At 38.8% G+C, this 20202-nt stretch overlaps 1 protein-coding gene across 2 annotated transcripts in view; it reads left to right on the top strand.

The window, feature by feature from the left end:
* Positions 1–1564: 1564 nt before the first annotated feature.
* The window catches only part of TDP1 (tyrosyl-DNA phosphodiesterase 1), a 47170-nt gene continuing 28532 nt past the window's right edge, over positions 1565–20202 (top strand). For both annotated transcript variants that reach the window (XM_074908528.1, XM_074908529.1), the window contains exons 1-12: positions 1565–1669; positions 2483–3033; positions 4534–4577; positions 5244–5299; positions 6318–6414; positions 8526–8560; positions 10774–10866; positions 12499–12669; positions 14067–14145; positions 15817–16002; positions 16798–16846; positions 19869–19935. In XM_074908528.1, the coding sequence (XP_074764629.1) occupies positions 2487–3033; positions 4534–4577; positions 5244–5299; positions 6318–6414; positions 8526–8560; positions 10774–10866; positions 12499–12669; positions 14067–14145; positions 15817–16002; positions 16798–16846; positions 19869–19935 (1424 nt within the window). In that variant the 5' untranslated portion in view covers positions 1565–1669; positions 2483–2486. The remainder of the gene's footprint in view (positions 1670–2482; positions 3034–4533; positions 4578–5243; positions 5300–6317; positions 6415–8525; positions 8561–10773; positions 10867–12498; positions 12670–14066; positions 14146–15816; positions 16003–16797; positions 16847–19868; positions 19936–20202) is intronic.

The following is a 20202-nucleotide window of genomic DNA, read 5'->3' on the forward strand; positions in this document are numbered from 1 at the left end:
CTGTTTACCAAACCTACAGTAATCTACTCCAATTAGTGTGTACCAGTCAGTACACAGAGTCTCAACAGTGAGACATCTGTATAAGCTGGGTCTTCAGAACATAAATGAAAAAAAAAAAAACACCTTTGAAGGTTTATAATCAAACAACTTTACTACAGCAACTTTAAAGTCCTCTCTGCTTCAGTAGCCTTTGTTATCTTCATCACACACTTCAAAAATCTATAGAAACCAAGTGATTTGCATTAAAAAACAATAAACCTGACCTAATATGTTTTACTCTGAGTAACTGTTACGGGAAGAATAAAATAGGCACTTGCTGAATTAATCTATGCTATTGAAAACAACTACTGAAGATTAGTTGCATTTCTGTCAGAACTCTGTTCATCTGCTCCGTTACAGTAGCTAAAAATAGACCGCATCCATTTCAATTTTTCCTACTTCTATGTTTTGTGTGCTTATTATGAAAAGTCTTTTTGCAAACTTAGAATATATGGTACAGGCTTCTAGAAAGCAAATTACATTAAATTTGTTTCTGCAAGATCTTGAATTTTTTATTGAAAAAACATTAGGCATCTTTAATTCTCAGCTAAGTCACTATATAGAGAGGAATTATGAGAGGCTAGAACGCAAGCATAGTCAGAAGCCATCAAATTTTCTGAAGTACTTTTCGAAAACACATACTGTTTCCACAGCCTATACTTAGGCAAGATATTATGCTCATAACATACAAAAACATGCAACTTTCCTAAGAGATTTTCCCACAGAAGATCATCAACAAGGGTTGATAATAAAACATTTGATCACATAGTACTGAAGAGTAGTATATCCACAGGAAGAAGCATTACATGCAACTCTCTGGGAAAGTATTGATAAAATTACACAAACAAGTTGAAATTTCATTGTTTTTCTAGGTGTAGCTTGACGATTTTATTGCATGCTGATATATGACACTAACGTTTTTTGTTAACTGCAATCACACGCTTGTAATAAATTAATGAGAACCAAACGCTAAGACAGTTCATTTTGGTAGATAGAGCAAGCTTTGATGTAGTCCATGCTCTTACTTTGATGAATTTTACACCTGTTTCCCTCCCATTCTCTTCTTGAAGTCGTCACGCAGTTATCTCATTAGCAGGGCACTTCAGACACAGTAATTAACACTGAGCTGAATGAACGATTATGCAAATACTGCACCTGCCCTAAACTAATAATAAGGTCAAATAAAGACTTATTAGATTAATTCAGGTCACTAAGACGTGACTGTTTTGCCGGTTTAGCAGTTCTGAGAGATGCCTGAGCGCCTCTCCGCGCCCGTGCGCTCCTGCCAGGCCGGGAAAGCCCTTCGGGCATCACCGGGCACCGATGGGACGGCCCCGCGACCCCCCCGGCTCCTCACCCGCCCGGCTGCGGAGGGCGGCTCCCCTCAGGCGGCAGCCGCGGCTGGGCCGCCCCGCGCCGGCGGGCCCCGCGCTGCCTAGCGACGCACGCGCCGCCACCCCCCCCGCGGGGCAGGCGCGGCGCCGGCGCCGATTGGCTCAAATCAGACGCGCGCCATTGGCCCGGGCGGCGGGGCGGGGCCGTGCCGCGCTGCCACTGGTGCCCACGGGCCGCGGCCTTCTCCTTTTCTTCTCGGGCTCCGGGGCACGCCGCCCGGGCGGGAGCCCCCGAGGTGAGCCGCCGGGCTGGGGCGGGCGCTGGCGGCTAGGGCGAGCGGCGTGCCGGCACGGGCGGGAGCGGCCCCTGCGGCCGTTGGAGCCGGGGCTCGCGCGCTCGTTCGCGCCCTCGGGAACGGGTGGCGGCCGCGCGCGGGTGGGCCGGCGGCGGCCGCCGCGCGCTGCCGCTGGCCCCGCCCCGCCGCGGTGCCTCCCGGCGGCGGCGCTGCCTTCCTCGCGGGGCGGTGGCGGAGCCGGCGGCGGTGCCGGCGGGAGCAGCGCTCGCGCCCGCACCCGCACGGCCCTTAGCGGTCGCGCTGCTCAGGCTTCCCGCCGCCCGCGGCGGAGGGCCTCGCTTGGGACGTGGAGGGCGGCGGAGGGGGGCTGTGGGCCTCCAGAGGCGGCCGGAAAGAGCGGCCCTGGCTCCAGTCCCCGCTCCCGTGTCCGCTCAGCAGAGCGCGCTAGACCCCTAACTGTTAGGGTCGGGATGAGAAATACCTGTGTGATACAAATTATTATTTTGACTCGAGAAATCGTTTCCTCTACGTGCCCCTATCCTGGCCCCTTTTCCGGGTGCAGATTTCCACCATAGCGGCTTCCCAGCTGATGGCTGCTCCCGTTGCACGTGTTTCTTTGTTTCCTGGGCACAGAAACAAATAAGCTTTGTGCGCGGGGAAACTTTTCCGAGTCAGAAGTTGCACGGGGATTCTGCCAGATACGAAAAACGAAGCTCTCTAGTAATAAGCAAATGGAAAGTAGGAAGGGAAAAAGACTTGACCGTAGCAAAAATGCACGATTTTTGTTTGGTGTTAATGTTTTTTAATCCCTAGGAACATGCTTCAGGAAGGTGCACATGGAAAATGGACAGTATCTAGCAGTGATGAAAGTACAGAAGAGAATTCTGATAGTGAAAAACCCTCTACATCTTCACTATTGGATGCTGCACGTGGCAGAACAAGTGGGCCACAATATCCATGCTCTGAAGCTAGGAAAGCTGCTCACAAGAGAAAAGCTTCTCCTCTGAAGCTCGGTGATAAAAGTTTTTCTACAGAAACACCTCCAGCAGGAAAACAGAGAGCTAGCCAGGAAGGGTTAGGCTGGTGTCTTTCTAGTAGTGATGAAGAGCCTGAAGATCAGGAAAAGCATGGCCACAAAGAAACACAGAAAGAAGAAATACGTGATGCACCAGAAGAACGTGCTCTGAATCTTTGCAGAGATGATGAACTCTCAGAGAGTCAGCAAGCAGAGGACTATAATGAAACACTCAGTGAAACCCAAGATACCTGGGATTTGTTGAATGGCGGGAACCCTTTCAGGTTTTTTCTCACTAAAGTCACAGGGATTGAACAGAGCTATAATTCCGGAGCCCTGCACATAAAAGGTGAACAAGTGGCTTCTACAGAAGTTGTTTTTTGGGAGACCTATTTGCAAAAGAATGCTTATATTTAGTTTGTGGGTTTTTTAAAATGAATATGTTCTTTGGGGTAGCTGGGGTTTCATATTCTAAATGTGCAAATTGTAGGAATTGGTTCTGTTATATTTGCCTTTCTCTTCTAGAAGTGAAGTGTATAAAGCATTACTCTGCTGATACTGATCGTGTTGTAACTTCTGAGTTATACTGTACAAATCTAATGTGCATTTAGCCAGGGCAAGCTTCTTATTGCTGCCTTCTCTTTGAGTTTATGTGGGGAAAACTGCTTGCCTTCATGGCACTTAAAGGACTGTTTTTTCTTGGGTGCCTAACCATTCTCCCTGAGTTCGCACTTGTTTTAATGCTCCTGAGTGTTTTGGACCTAGTAACTCACTATTGATGCAGTGCGAGATAGTACTTCTGAAGTTCTGTGGCTTGGATTCGAGGGCCCATTTCAGTTCTAGTAGAAATGAGTATAAGTCAAGATGGAACGACTTTTTTGGTGCACAGTACCAATGCTTCAGGAATGCTGTGTAGTTGTAGTTTGACGTAAGGGGGAACAGCTCTGTGCACCTGTAAAGATCCCCTCACGCAGAAATGGAATCTCAAACATCACAAGGCAGAATCAGAAACAGCTTAATAACAGATTTATTCACAGAAATACAATAAAATGAGGCCAAAAAAAAAAGTAGTTCTTTGAAGAAGAATGTCTCAAGACTTATACAATTAGCTTGTAACTTTTCCTCAACCTCATGTGCTCCCTATGAGCAGGGATTGTTGATGGCAGCCTGGTGTTGGAGACCTCAATTGCTTTACTGCTGTATCTTTATTTGCTTTGTGAATTCATTGTGGCTTTTGGCCTGTCCTCTCTTAGGAGTAGTTGTTCTGCTGGGTGATTAGTTGAGCTGGTGGAGGGTCTGAGTTCTTGTTTGCTTAACCTGAAAAAACAGATTTCTGTAGAGATAAGGTATGAAATATTTTGTCAATCCTATAAGGTATTTGTAAGATATGTTTTCAAGTTGCTGCCATTCAGTTATTGAGGCTATAAATCCTCAGATTAGTTTTCTCTGTTACCGTGAATGAACTGAGGATACACGTACCTGTTGCAGACTGAGTCTTTAAGCATTAACTATGATCTTATTGCTTATACCCTGCCACAGTTCTTCAAGCTCTCTCTATCTGGGAGATGGTTCTTCCTCCATATGATCTTGGTCTTTCTCCTAATGAGTTAAAAATTTGTTTTCTACTTTGAGAGGATTAATGTTTTTTACAAACACAAGACCATAAGGGTTTCACAGGAGAAACAGTGACTTGAATATTCAGAACAGAAACTTGAATGTGAATGTCTGTTACACAAAGTCTGTGAACAATCTGTCATTTGTGCTGTGGTAGTTTTCAAACTGTTCAAGATGTGAAATGTTTACTTGAACCTTTTTTTTTTACTTAATTATACTTTAATGTTTTTAATAGATATTTTGTCTCCTCTTTTTGGGACACTCATGTCTTCTGCCCAGGTGAGTTTTCTGTTTGTCAAATTGATTTCACTTGCTTATTTCCCTTTAACCCTAAACTAGAAATGCATGTTTGTGCCATGTAGCTGATACTAGGAGGGAACTTTGCTAAAATACAGAGGAAACTCTATAAATGTTTTCAACTGCATGACAATTTGGTGACATGTAAATATCATCCCATGTTCTGTTTAGATTCAGGCAATTATAAGACTGCTTTGTCTCCTGTTTTTGAGGAATGTGCAACTGAAAAATGTGTATTTCTGTGTGGGTAAATTATTTTTTTGAAAGAAAAAAGCATTGCAATCTAGGAATGATACTTTTGTTATTCCACGGGGCTTTTGCTATCATTCCTGGTATAAGCACATGGCAGAGATGGTTCTTGAACCAAAGCTTTTATATTATGTGTATGTGACCTTTTATTTCTGCATGCTAAATTTTATGAAGACTAAAATATGCTTTTGAATAACTTAAATTCGTTCCTGAATTGTTGAGACATGAAAGAAACCATGTGAAATTCAAAAAACCACCTGTTTTTAAAACATGTTTTGAATGATGTAAGTGGTATTGAGTGCTGACTTTATGTAAGAAACTTTTTTGCTGTAGTTCATTGTTCTGACAAACTCTGCTTTTTCTTGTTAATGAGTCTGTTTTCTTTTTCTTATGTACAAGTTCAACTACTGTATAGATGTGGGATGGCTTGTAAGACAGTATCCACAGGAATTCAGGTATGTTTATCTTACAAAGATGAAATGATACAGTTTCCAAATCATTCTGTTCATGCAAGTTCCTGTTACAAGTGAATGATAAACACTTGTTTGCAGTTGCAAATTACTATTACCATTTGTGTATGTGTAGACTCTTGGTTTTCCTTGTATGATTATGTCACAGTTGTGGTTCTCTATTGATTTCTTGCCTCTTTTCAAGACTTAAGTGGTCAGAGTTCAGTATGGCTGGTTTCTGATTTTTATTAATTAACATTTAGGAGGTCCCATTGTGGGCCACGATGACAATGCAGTAGATGACCGATAAAGATGGAACAGGAAGCTTTTTTGCCATACAGTTTACTAAGCCAAGAGCAAGGTAACGCAAGAGGGAGGAGGGAATGTAGGAAAGGCACAAGAAAACTATGCAAAAATGATCATGATATGTCAATGGATACAATATGGTTGTGGTTGCTGGACATTGTCCTGAAAGCGGTTCTTATATTTGCTTGAAATTCCTTTTTGATAATTGCAACCTACTGCAGATTAAGTGAGTGTATGATGTACAGTTTTCTCTCCATTTTTTTGCTTTTTACTAGAAATGTAGTAGAACAATGTATTAGGAAGCAAAACTACTGCCAGAATAGACTTGGCCCTCTCCTTTTCCCTTTCATTCTTCCTACCTGCTCTGTAAGGTAACAATGATTAAATTGTCTTAGATCCACAATGTATATATCAATACTTCTGAGTTTTTATTTGTCTGTTTCCAGCTATACAGACAAGATCTTGTATTATTAGTTTCTGTTTTGATGTTTGATTTACTCTGCCCTTCATGTTACCTTTTTTCTATTAAAGTTTTCTAGTGTCTTTCTCTTAGGGGTTCTGCTTTTTTGAGTTAGTTAGTAGGGCATATAGCACAGCAGGAAGATGGCACTAAAATCTATCAGATTTGGGGGTCAAAAATCTTAACTATAGGAAGGAATAATTTAGACTTGATTACTAATTCACTTGATGTTTTAATAGTAATCTCCTTTTATTTAAGGAAGAAGCCATTGTTAATAGTTCATGGCGAAAAGAGAGAATCCAAAGCTGAACTGCTTGCACAAGCACGCCCTTATGAGAACATCAGCTTTTGTCAGGTAATTAACATGTGTATCACCCTTTGGTTGAAATAAAGCCATCTGTTGCACTCAAAATCTTTTTATGAATGAAAAGAGACACACCTTATCTCTTGCCTTTTCCAGGCAAGAATTTATTGTTATGCTTTAAGGAATATACCTATCAGGGCCACGGGAACATGGTTCCTGGACTTTGGTGATTATGGTAGACTGTTGCTCACAAAAGGTTTGCATGTAACAGCTGCCCACAGAAGTGTCATGGGGCTCACAGAAAGAGCTGCACACCTTCTCCACTAACATATTCCACTCAAATTCATGTAATGACTAAAAAGGAAGCACTTTTTGTGTAAACTGAAGGACTTAGTCCCAGTGTCACTGTAATCTTAAATCTCATCAGAGAATTATTAATTATCCAAATATGTTTTACACAAAATGCTGTTACACATAGTTGCCATAATATTGTTAAAATTGCTATAAGCACATTTCTTGGCACATGCCATTTTGTCTCTGATGTTATGCTTATGCTCTTGTTGTCCCCGAGTTGTAAAGTTACTGGCTTCAGCACTGAGGGAGTGATGTGGTTATGGCAACTTGCCAATATTTCAGGGTTTTTCTGGGTGGAATATATGATTGATCCTGGGGATATCTTACTCTGTTAGGAGGAGGATGATCTTGGAACTTTCTTCCTTCTGAGGCAGTCTGGTAAACCTGAGCTTCCTAGAGATCAGTGTATTAATGCCAGACATGAGTGCTCGAGGCCAGGATTTCTGGGCTGCTGTGTGCTGTGATAATCAGATGTTATCAATAAGTTATGGAGTAGGAACAATTTTAGATTAAGATTTCAAATAAGCTAACAATAGATTCATGGGTTTGTGTATAATATTTCCTTTTCACACACAACAAGAATTTGAATGTAATATGTCCCATATGATAAACTTGTCGGTGCAGTTACTAGTAAGTAGCAGGGAAAAATGTCATTTGTGCTGGTTTTCCTGTTTGAGTATACTGCTTCAGATTCTTCTGGTAGTCTACATGCTAGTCTGCTATATTAGCACCCCAAAATGAAATGTGTTTTACTCTTCTCCTCCATGCCCATATTAACTAGGCACAATGTTGGAGCCATCACTGGCTAAAATTATTTTCTTAACACCTGTAACTAGCATTTCATTCTTTCCCTGGAAATTGTGCTGTAAGTACTCTTTAATAAGAGCAAAGCACATCAGTGCATCTGTTTAGCTTCTGTCCTTTTCTTTACAATGTTAGCCATTAAGCTGCTTGTAACAGTCATTGATTGCTTCAAAATCACAGAATTGTTGAGATTGGAAGGGACCTCTGGAGGTCATCTAGTCCAACTCTCCTGCTCAAGCAGGGTCACTTAGAACCAGTTGTCCAGGACAATGTCCAGGTAGGTTTTGAATATCTACAAGGATGGAGACTCCGTAACATTGCATGGCAATCCATACTGGTGCTTAGTCACCCTCACAGTAAAAAGTTTCCCGATTTTTAGATGGAGCCTCTGGTGTTTTGGTTTGTGCCCATTGCCTCTGGTCCTGCCACTGAGCATCACTGAAAAGAGCCTGGCTCCCCCTTGTTTATACTTTCCCTTCAAGCATTTATACGTCCTGGTCAGATCCCCTCTGAGCCTTCTCTTCTCCAGGCTGAATAGTGCCAGCTCTCTCAGCCTTTTTCATGGGTCCCTTAATCATCTTAGTGGTCCTTTGGCACTCTGCAGCATGGCCCTGTCTCTCCTGTACTGGGGAGCCCAGAACTGGACCCAGTATTGCATGTGTGGCCTCACCAGTGCTGAATAGAGGTGAAGGATCACCTTCTTTGACCTACTGGCAACACTTCTCCTAATGCAGCCCAGGACACTGTTAGTGGTGCAAGGGCACATTGCTAGCTCTTGCTGAATTTGAAATTCTGCTGAAGCAGTTCTAGTAAAGAGTTGTATCGCTGTCTAGAAATTAGCACATTTAAAGGAGATGAGAGGGAAAAAATAATGTATTTTGTGATCTGTCCACTAGAGAGCAGTGAAATGAAACAAAATGAAGAAGCATCTCTCTTCCCTCAACATTCTTGCATATAGGAATGCACAATAGGAGTTTTTAATGATCAACTTTTTAATTTTATAGGCTAAACTGGATATTGCATTTGGAACTCACCATACGTAAGTAACAGCTATGAAACAGAAAGCTCCACTTCTAAAGATGACCACAGAGTTGATACACACAGTTGACATGATTGAACTGCTAAGTAGTGTCTAGTATCTTTATAGGATAGGAACATAGATTATTACTTCTTGTGAAAACATAATTCTGAAGGCCTAACATATATTGATGAAAATCTAAAGTAGTATCTTTCATATTCTATGTGTATGTTTCATTTATCTACAAGTTATTTTAAAGCCATGAAATAATTTCATAGAAATTGCGGAAGCTTAAAGAAAAATTTCCTTAATTATTTTGTATTTATAGATGATAGGATTGTTTCAGTTTAAGGAAATGAATCAGCTATTATGTGAATGTCAGATGTGCAAGTGAGACAATTAACATCAGTGAATTGCAGGCTGTGGCTCTTAACTCATGCCTTAATACTATAAGTGTAACACAGACTTGATTAGTCAGTGACAAGTTGGACACAACACTGATTTACTGCTCAGTTTTTGCAGTTAACTTGGAGGATCTGGAAATAATTACTGAATTTTGGGGTCTTCAAATAAAATGCTTAATTTGATATTATGGAAGTGTCACAAAGGGAATTTTGTTGACTGCAAGATACAAATAACACATTTATGTCTTGTAGCAAAGATCTTTGATTTCAGGGCACTGCACTATTTTTTAATTGTTTCGTATAACTTGTTCTATAAAACATGACATTACATTAAGAAATTGTAAAACAACATTAAAGCATGCTGACCTCTTTATTGCCTGTTTGGAGATGAATATGCAAATAAAGGAAAGAAATCAGCATTTTAAAAATGAGTCTTGCTTTTCCCTCAGGTTTAGTGAGGGACATAAAAGGAATTGAGGTTGTTTTTCAAATTGATCATTTTAAAGCTTTAGCTTTTTTTCACTTAAGCAGTTCAAGCAGAAGCACTCATTCTCTGTATGCTCAACTTCAAATTTTTTTTCTTCCACCACACTTTGGGATAAATAAGTAATAGTGATGTTAAATGTTACAGTTCTTAGTAACTATGTATTTCAAAGGGTTGTTCCAAGTAGTGTACTTCTGAATGCGCATTCTGCTGCAGATGGAACGCAAGTGAGTGGCAGGCCAGTAAATCGGATCTTGGTGGGTAATGAAACAATTAAGTTCCAAAAGAAACTTAACAGTTTTTACCCCATCAAATATAAAGATTTAAATTCATGCTACTCCTGTTGTATGATGTGAAACTTAAACTGCACATCTGTGATTTTGGTTTTTTGGAAGTAGTGATGTTTTGGTCATTTATCACTTCTGTATACTTTAATCTTAAACCTTATTTTGCTGTAAAATACTTATTTTACTGTCAACTCAATTTGTGACTAGATTGAGGCATATAGTTAGGGAGTCTTGCATATTGCATAAACTATGCAGTAAGCACAGGAGGGCATGTATGGGTACTTTAACATTAGTGTGCTGAACCTAACATTAAAAGCAGAAATTACTGAATAAATCATTGTCTAAATTTGAGCCTGAGATGATTTGCATAGCATTATCTCGCCATGGGACAGCGATGAAGATAAGCATGTTTTTTCCTTACAGCTTTCATTCTTGAGCATTGGTTTCTGTGGAAACCATTTCATCCTTCAGGGTCGTATGGATATGCTGTCTTTACACAACTACTGAAAACTTGTATATGAAATTCTGAGCAATTGTGTTATGAAAAACACAATCATTTTTAACTTGGTTACTAGTTTTAAAACTTGTTTGTGCTGTATCTTGAGTTTATGGTAGATAAATATTTTTTTTGCAATCTCAGTGGTAAGTTACCTACATACTACCTTCTGTTTTAAAAATTGTCTTTTCATCTATAAGCAAAGGCCTTTTAGTGTTCCTTATTTCTTGTTTTAACTGTCTGCAAAGGAATAAGTTTTATCTGAAAAACTTAGCAAATACAGAAAATGTTCTGCAAGTATTCATTTTTGCATTGGGAAATCAGTTACATGGAATGTTAAACTGTACTCTAGAATATATTGTATGATGATACTGACAAAATATGTAGGTATAATCTGATGACTGCCATGTAAGTTTGGCATGGCCATGAATTGAAGTCTGAGTGTACTATGCAGAACAAATCTTTTGAAAATAATTATCTTGGAGCATTTTAATGAATTGTTAATTTATCTCCTACTCTCAGTATACTTGAAATAGATGAAATTATATATTATTTTTTTTAAGGAAAATGATGTTATTGTTATACAAAGAAGGTCTTCGAGTTGTGATACATACATCCAATCTTATTGCTGAAGACTGGCACCAGAAAACTCAGGGGTAAGCAATAATCTCTAGCAGGTGTATGTTTACTTTAATACATTCCATAGTTATCTGCTACTGCTGGAGACAGGATACTAGGTCAGATGATCTGGTGCTACGAGTCTTACCCTCCTAAGATAGAGCTATCCTGCAGATAAAAATATTAAACCTAGAATGGTGCTAGCTGTCTAAGCCTGAACTCTGCTTATTTTCTGCTGTAAATAAAATTGTCCTGAGCTGGTTGTTAGCCTAAACTTGATCTGACTGTTTTAAGATCTTTTATTATGCCATGCTGTCTCTTTATGAAAAAACTACCTAGCTATAAAGTACTCTATATCAATCTGAAGCAGCTATTTAAAAATTGTCTTAATAGTGCAAGAATAATGTGAACATGCAGATGTTCTGCTTCTGCTGTGACTGTATCTAGAATGTAACCTGATAAATTCTGGGCACCACTGGTTCCTTAATACAGTAGATGACTCAGTAGCCACCCAGTATCCTTCCCTTGCATGGAATTTTCTTCCTGTTTTTTTGGTAGTTTTTAAACTTAACATCTAGCTTGGGACATAGTTTTGTTTACAGCACAAAAGATAGGACTGAGATGTTAATATACAAGGTCCCTCAACTTCTGGTTGTCAAGGCTATTTTTATGGGAGCATTTTTAGTTAGATCTCCACAGTAATTCAGGGTATAAGAATTCTTCATCAAAATAATTGAAAATGGCTTTTCAGAACTTGCTGTCACCTCTACATCCATTTTGCTGCCATTAAAAATGATAAGGTTTTGAGGCTTTTCACTTGTCCGAGACAAGCTCTTATAAGGGTTTTTAAGTGGTGGAAATACAACCACTGATTTTTTTGTCTTTAAATCTTTTACTTAGGGATGGCTTTAGTATCTCTTGGCAGTCAGCTTTTTCAGAAAGCCAAGAATGCAGGAAAATACCTATTTAGGATGCTTAACAAGTTGTCCTATATACTTGTCAAACACAAAAAACATTTTCTTTTTGCACTCTGCAGTAATATGCAGTATCACCCATATGAAGGTTCATGGTTTTCCCTGTTTCATAGGCTTCTGACTTAAAAAGGATCATATCAACATGTAAATTTAATAATGCAGAATCTTTGGTTTCTATGGCTACAGTAACGTGTGACTGGAAAGAAATGCCAGATGTTTTCCCTGTGTAGTGCCCACCCTATTTTATTCTGATGGAAGTTTTGAAGAGCAAGTTATTGTGGGCTACTCTTCAAGCTATGCAAAAATTTCAGACACTCTAATTGGTGTTTTTCTCTATCATTACACAAACCAGTAGCTTAGCAGAACATGTTGCAGTGTTCTATTCATACAGAAAATCTTGATGAAAGGACTATTGGGTTGGTAAGTCTGAGCCTGGCCCGTTTAACAGTGCTCAAAGCTGTAAACATATGCATGGATAAGCATGTTGAGATTGTTTTCATTTGAAAGTATTAATTTTATGGTACTGAGTATAAGACTTGATGATTCTGTAATTGTAAAGCAAAGGCAAGTTGCTTTATAGTTAGTATCACAATAAATCTGTCTAGTATTCATTTAGGACCTTCAGAAGTGCTTTAATCACTTACTAAAGCCATGTGTTAATGTGTGGTGTCCCTGGTTTTGTGGCTTTGTTTTTAGAATATGGCTAAGCCCTTTATACCCAAGGCTACCTCAGGGAACAACCGGTTCTGCTGGTGAATCTGAAACGAAATTTAAGTCTGACCTAATAAGTTACCTGATGGCTTACAATTCTCCTGCACTCAAGGAATGGATAGACCTGATTCAAGAACATGATTTATCAGAGACAAGGTATGTTATCTTGTGTTTATAGTAACTTGCATGCTTTTTTCCAATGAAAAAGGGTTCATCATCAGTAAGTTGACAGAAGGTAGCTGTAAGTAATAGGGATTCAGATCTTCATTTAAGTCAGTCTTAAATATTTGCTCCAATAAAATTACCAGTGGAAAAAAACTTCATTGTATTGGGTTTGTCATGTAAGAGGGATCATACAAGCAAAGGTTGTAATGGGGATTTTGTTAAGAATAGGCTTCTCTGTGTAAGACAAAGTTCAATCCATGTACATAGGCACAGAATTTTGCCTGTTACAGGCACAGATTGTGTCCAGTAGACATTGTGTTAAATAATAATACAGTTTGTCTTGAAACAGTCCTCTCCAGTTCACATTGCTGATACTGTTTAAAATAATTCAGATGCTTAACTTCTGATACATCCTGCATTTCCACGGAAATATGGTATTTACTTCAAAAAGTGTAAATCTCCTTGGCTGCTTAATAGCAGTTTTATAAACTGGCAAAAATTTACTGAAAACAAAAGCTGAAAAAGGTCATAAACTGGTGGAAATAGACTGAAACCTCATCTATTTTAATACATTCAATAAAAAAATGTGTTTTTTCTTTAGTCTTTTTTTCTTTACCCCCTCATACCTTGTATGTACTTTATCATCAGGTGAGCTAACAGCCTGAGCTGCTGTTCTTACTCACTTGGTTGTCTGTCTGAGCTTGGACAGGTTGATTGAGCCCTAGCTGATGTGAGTGTATGCACAGGTTAGGGAAGAGTCACTTCTTAGGATAAGGATTGGTTCCTTGCCATATAAAATATGTAGGGGACATTCATTCATGGATAAAGCTGGGCATGAGATGCAGTAAGGAACAGCTGCTTAAAGCATCTGTTTGTTGTGACTCTGCACAGGTATCTCCTCTGCTTTCAGGACAAAGTTGAACAGGCTCTAAACCGTTATTAGGAAGAGAGTTGAAGAAGCTGTACTTTGCGTCTAAACTATTAGGTGCGCAAATGAAATCTCATACCTGAATCTGTTGATTTGGATATAACAATAGATTTGCTTTACTCAAAATCATGTGCCCGGTTGTGTGCCAGACAAACTATTTGCATTTATTGCTAACAGTGTCTGTCTTTTGCGTTTTCATACACAGAAATAGATGCAGTTATTGTCTATACTACAGAGCAGCTTGGTGGTGCCTGACAGCCATATAGGATGCTAATAATAAATTATGCACCTGAAAATCCACTCTTCTTTATATTGTAAATTTTAACTGAAGGATTAAGTATTTCTGATTGCACTTCTGTGTTCAATCTTGCTCATAGATTTTGCTTAAATACCTAAATACTTTACAAACCAAACCACTCCAGAGCTGCAAGTAACTTAGTCTTGTTTTTTCTTTATGTAGAGTGTATCTGCTTGGTTCTACCCCTGGACGATATCAAGGTAGTGATAAAGAAAAGTGGGGTCATCTTAGGCTCAGAAAGGTACTAAAACTATAAACATTTTAGTTAATATCCTTTTAACTGTAAATATAATTTTGGAGAGCATTCTTTAGTTCCTTTTGATTTTTCCAGCTATTATCAGCAATCTTTTAATACATTGTTACAGTTTAAGCAGTAATATAAGCTTGAAACCTATGACAGCATAGACTTTGCACATAATATTCCTGGCATTATTACCATGGTCAGCTTGTGGTCTGAATTGTTGTGTACTTACAGATACCTGAGGAGCCACCATCACTCAAATGACTTCCTGTCTTCTGTTGGTGTTTCTAACAAGCATGACACTATCAAAATCCAGTTTTCTGTGACTGGGAACCAAGTATAACCTCTTGCAAAGGCACTCAACGAGGAAAAATGTTGATACAGACTTCCCTGCACATAGGGCACAGGCTTATTTTATTTCCTTAAACGTTAAAGGCTATTACAGTTTCTCTTTCCCTAATGATCTGGCAAAAAAAATCAAATTAAAAACCAGTTTGCACATAGCTGATGTCATCAATTCAGTCAGGTTTTTAGTTTTGTTTATTACATTTCTAAGATCTTGATTTTCTTTCATCAAACGAATAATTAGGAGCATGGATTTTTTCCATTTAGATAAGCCATAATGGTAAATTTTCATACAAAATTGCATATCTTAAGTTCATAGGGCCCCTTCTTTTTCAGTATTTATTTAGAATCATATAAGCTATTTTATGTTACCTGTTAAATGTCTCTCATAATTGGGGAGCTTTTAACCTGTACGTCCTGCTGAAGTGGCATTATTTCAAACTCCGTCATGAATTTTACATGGAATTCTAATGCTGTTCATGGCAAACTTCAGTGACATACAAAATGTCTTATGTTGGTTTCCACACAAGGTCACTGTTTTAGACCTCCCCTTGCTTGTAAAGAGGTTGTCCTTTCTGATATGTTGTCTGCATGTTCTTTTGCCTAGTAAGATACTGAATGAAAAAATAAAATCAAAAAAGCCTGTAAAGGATAAAGATAGCCTTGTGGAAAATGTTTCTGTGATTAAAGAGATTAATTTTTTTAAGTGACAATGCAGATAAACCTGGTGACACTACACAAGCCATTTAGTTGTGTCCTCTCTCAAGGGGGGAGAAGGGTAGCCAGTACATACAACTTAGTATGTGTCTATATCCATCTGGTTTTAATGTGACTTGAAATTCTATTCACAACTAAAGAATTCCTCTAAAAGGATTATTTTAATTTTCTCTTCAATTGTTCTTTTATACCCTCTTATTGTAGGATTCTATTGTAGCTGGGGCTTTAGGATATGAGGGGAATTTTATGGCCAACAACCACCAAATATAAAAAGATTTAGTTGTTTAATTTATTGTGACTTCTGAAGCTAATGTTTCATGTTTTTAGGACGAGCTGCTAGCATTCTTTTTACCCATTATTTAATGGTTGGCTTTGGTGCTTTTGGATAAAACTTGTGAAGTTTGACCTTCTCTTGAAGTAACAGTGGGTTTATTTGGAAAGCCTGATGACTTTTTATTGCAAAGTTAAGTAGATAGTATGAATGCTAATCTCTCCTACTGTCAGAAGTGAATTATAGAGGTTTTATTATATCAGAAGTGATATTGAACCATTAATTAAGGTATTCTTTCCCTGTTGAAGTCTTAACAATGTTTCAATTTCTCTCACTAGCTTTTGAAAGAGCATGCTTCGTCAATACCAGCACAAGAATTGTGGCCTGTTGTTGGACAGTTCTCAAGCATTGGTTCAATGGGAGCTGATGGGTCCAAATGGCTGTGCTCGGAGTTCCAGGAGAGCCTGGTGGCTGCAGGCAGCAGTGTGACATCTCTCCTGAAATGTGATGTTCCAGTTCATTTGGTATGTCTTTAGATGCTAGTGACCTTTATTTAACATTTATTTAATTGTTGTTTAAATCTTACTCTTTGGTTTGCTTTTAACATTAGGAAGATGTTAGTGTAGTTTTCATCCTGAAATCAGAAGGATGACACTTAATGACACTTAATCCTGTATGGTATACTCTAAAAATGTACTATAATTTCCATCTGCATGACATTAAAGTATGTATAATTAATCAAATGATATTCTCATTCTATAGCTTGTCTTCCATTGAGTTTTGTAGATGCAAAATCTAGATGTAGTACATCTGTACTACTGAGATGTAATTGAACCTTGAGTGATAGCTAAACCAAATTATCTTCTAACCTGGTTATTAGCACAATTAAGGGGAGGAGCAGACATATCTTTATGGCAGAAGCTTGTTAAATCAAGGAGAAAATATTGTCAAACTATGCCCTTATTGAATGCTAATTGCCTCTGCATACTCATATTTGAGATACGAGGCTAAAATCTCATAAAATAATGTTAAGAGCTTACTTTGACCACCATGAAAGGGGTTGAAGCATGATTGTTTGAGTCTTGCTAGCTGAATTTGGTAAGCTCTGCATGAGCACTAAAAGTATTTAAAGACTTTTACTGGTACACAGCTACTTTTAAGCTGTGGTGTAATTCTATTCATTCTGAAAAATGAAGTTTCTAATGTTGTTTTTTTCTCAGGTAAGTTTTCTTTAAGGTGATTTTTGTTTGAAAATTGACAGGTTCTGTATTTAGTGTGTTATTAAAGTTACCTTTTTTTTTTTCCCCTCCTCTATGAAGGTTTATCCTACTGTGAACAATGTGAGGCAGAGTCTGGAAGGCTATCCTGGTAAGCAGATGAACCCCTGTTCATTAGCTCTTTGTGGTCATAATGTCCTGCAAAATCACTTCAGTAGTTGATGTTGAATGAACCTGAAGTTGTCGTCTTGTTGAGAACTTGGTAGAGTAGGTGGCAATAGAATCCTTTTATTACTGTTACTGGAGCTCTGACTCTAGCTCTCCTGTTGTGACTGAATAGAAGCAGCTTTGTGGGCATTGGTATATAATGTTTAAGTCTGTATAGCCACGTTCATATGTTGCAGTATAGGAAAAAACAGGTCTTGCTCACTGTTCTAACTCAAGTCATACTTTCATTTTGGCATAAAAATCAGGTTTGAGTGTGCCAAGTTCTTGTTTTCTTTGCAGTGTCATCCTGCACATCAGATACAATGGAGAATAAGATATTTCACTACTCATTAGTCATTTTTTTAATACTGTAATATACAGTTATTCTGTTCAGTCTTTCCATGTTTGTGTTTGAAGTCAGTCTATTTGTATAGAAAAGATAACCCCAGCCAACCTGAGAGAGGAAGAGGTATCATAATATTCTGATGCAGCAAAGCTTCTGTTTCTCAAAAGCAAGCACACAGTGAGTTACAACCATGCATACTGAGGGAGCTGGCTGATGACAGTGTGAGGCCCTTTTTGATTAGTCTTTAAAAAGACAAGGCAATTGGAAGAGATTGAGCACTGAAAGAAAGGAATTTTTTTCTGTTTTCAGGAAGGGTAAGAAGGAGAATCTGGGGAAACTATAGGCCTGTCAGCCTTACCTTGATCCCTGGAAGGGTGATGGAGCAAAGAATTGTGGAAATCAAACATAAGGACAAGAAAGTGATTGGGAGTAGTCAGCATGGATTTATAAAGGAGAAATTATGCTTAATTAACGTGATGTCCTTCTACAATGAGATGACTGGCTTGATGAATGAAAAGAGTGCACTGTTGTTGTTTATGTTAACTTCAATAAGGCTTTCAATACTGTATCCTAGAACATCATTACAGACAACCTGATGAAGTGCAGACTGGATGAGTAGACAGTAAGGTGGGCTAGAAACTGGCTGAACTGTCAGGCCTCAATGGCTGTGATCAGTGGCCCAAAGGCCAGCTGGGGGTCAGCCACTAGTGGTGGTGTGTGCCAAGCATCAATACTGGGGACATGCATTTAATATCTTCATTAATGACCTGGATGGTGGGGCAGAGTACACCCTCACTGAGTTTGCAAATAATACAAACTCAGGAGGAGTGGTTGATGATTGTGCTGCCATTCAGAGGGACTGTAGAGGCTGGAGAAATGGGCTGACAGGAACCTCATGCAGCTCAACAGAGGGCAATGCAAAGTACTGTGTTGCGGCAGGAATAATCTCAGGCACCAGTACATCCTGGAGGTTGACTGCAGGAAAGAAGCTTTGCAGAAAAAGACCTGGGAGTGCTGATGGTCCTAAACTGAAGATGAGCTACCAATGCACGCTTGTGGCAAGAAGGCTACCAGCATCCTGGGCTGCATTAGGAAGCATGTTGCCCAGAGGTGACCAGTCCCCTCTGTTTAGCACTGGCAAGACCACATCTGGAGTGCTGTGTCCAGTTGTGGGCTTTTCAGTACAAGACAGACATGGACATACTGAACCAAGTCCAGCAAAAGGCCACAAAGATGAATAAGGGATTGAAGCATCTGTCATACAAGGAGAGGCTGTGAGAGCTGGACAAGAACTTTCCTGGGAGATGTTATCAATGTGTATAAGTACCTGATAGGAGGATGCGAAGTGAAGACAGATTCTTTGCATGGTTGCCATTGAAAGAACAAGAGGGTATGGACATAAATTGAGATACAGGACATTCTAGTGTACCATTACAGCAAAAATATTTTCTGATGTTTAAATGGAACAGATTGCTCAGAGAGGTTGTAGAGTCTCCATTCTGGGAGATACTCAAAACCTGACAGGACAATACTGAGCAACATTCTCTGACTCTGCTTTGAGCAGGAAATTATTCTAGATGATCTCCAGAGGGTTCTTCCAATTTTGATTCAGTGATTCTTTGACATCTCTGAATCCATAAACTTGTTCCTGTTTTAAGCTTGATACCTGTGCTCCTATGTAGTATGAAGTAGAGCAGCTATTGAACTCCTCTAACAATTGGTGGAATTTGAACATGGAGCTAGCAGGAATGCTATCAGCTCTGTATCTTTCCTCTGAGCAGTGTTTGGACATACCTATAAACTTATTGGCTGTAGTTTCTATATGTCTGATATCCCACAGGTAAGTTAGGGTCTTTTAAAATGCATCTGGTTGTCTACAGCAAGGTTGATACTCTTGACAATCAGAGATGGAATCTGCGCAATGACTCCTCACTCATTTCTCTCATATAGTGAAGTGACTTGGTGAATTACATAACTTTGTATTTGTGCAAATGGCCAGCTCTGTGGACTCCTGCAGCTACTGCATTCCTGAGAGCAGTAAAGCTTTTGTAACAGGTCCTTATGGTGTCTTCTAGGACAGGTTCAATGCAGTAGGTTTTTCATGTTTTCAATACACAACACTAACATAACTCATGCTGATTCTTCTTTGTTAAATCCATTTCAGGAAATCACAACATGCATTAGCCAAAGACCAAATCAATATAAATACAATTTAATCAGAGAAGTTCTTGCTTTTAAAAATAATTTTGTTGGTTGTCTTTTTTTCAGAAAGTTGCTTGTTTTATTCCCTCCAGCTTGTATGGGTAATGATTTTAATCTGTTAATATCAAGTAGTATCATAACAAAAAATTACCCATAAACATTTATATTCTAAGAGGAATTAATTCTGTAGCCTGTATACTGTTTCTCTTTTTCCTAGTGTAAATCTGCAACATAGTGTTTAGGAATTTGTTAAATTATAAGAATCAAAACAAAACAAAAAAATCAAAAAAACCCACTATATAACATTTTCTGAAAGTAAGTCATGAGGATAGTACAGATAGCTTATTCCCCAAGATGCTTGCTGCTTTTTAGAATGTCTTTCAAAAAACAAATATACATGTTCTATTTTTTCCTTAAGCTGGTGGCTCACTTCCGTACAGTATACAGACAGCACAGAAACAGCTGTGGTTGCATTCCTATTTTCAGTAAGTAGAACTCGGTTGGTTTTTCTTAGACTGTGTGTTTAAACTTACAGTGCTGTAATGTTTGAGTGTTAAAACCAAATTAAGGCAAAGTGGTCAGAAGCATGATAGTCTTAAACCCCTTAAAAGCCTTTAGTTCCTTATCTGCTGGTCTTATTGACAAAACATAGTCATAATGTGCTATTTACCTGTAAAGATGATATGGGATACTGTTGCTAATGGAGAACACGACCAGATTTTGGATTTTGTAAACTTCCATTTAAGCTTTCC

The sequence above is a fragment of the Athene noctua genome, chromosome 6, assembly GCF_965140245.1.
Source record: "Athene noctua chromosome 6, bAthNoc1.hap1.1, whole genome shotgun sequence".
In the NCBI taxonomy this organism is placed as follows: domain Eukaryota; kingdom Metazoa; phylum Chordata; class Aves; order Strigiformes; family Strigidae; genus Athene; species Athene noctua.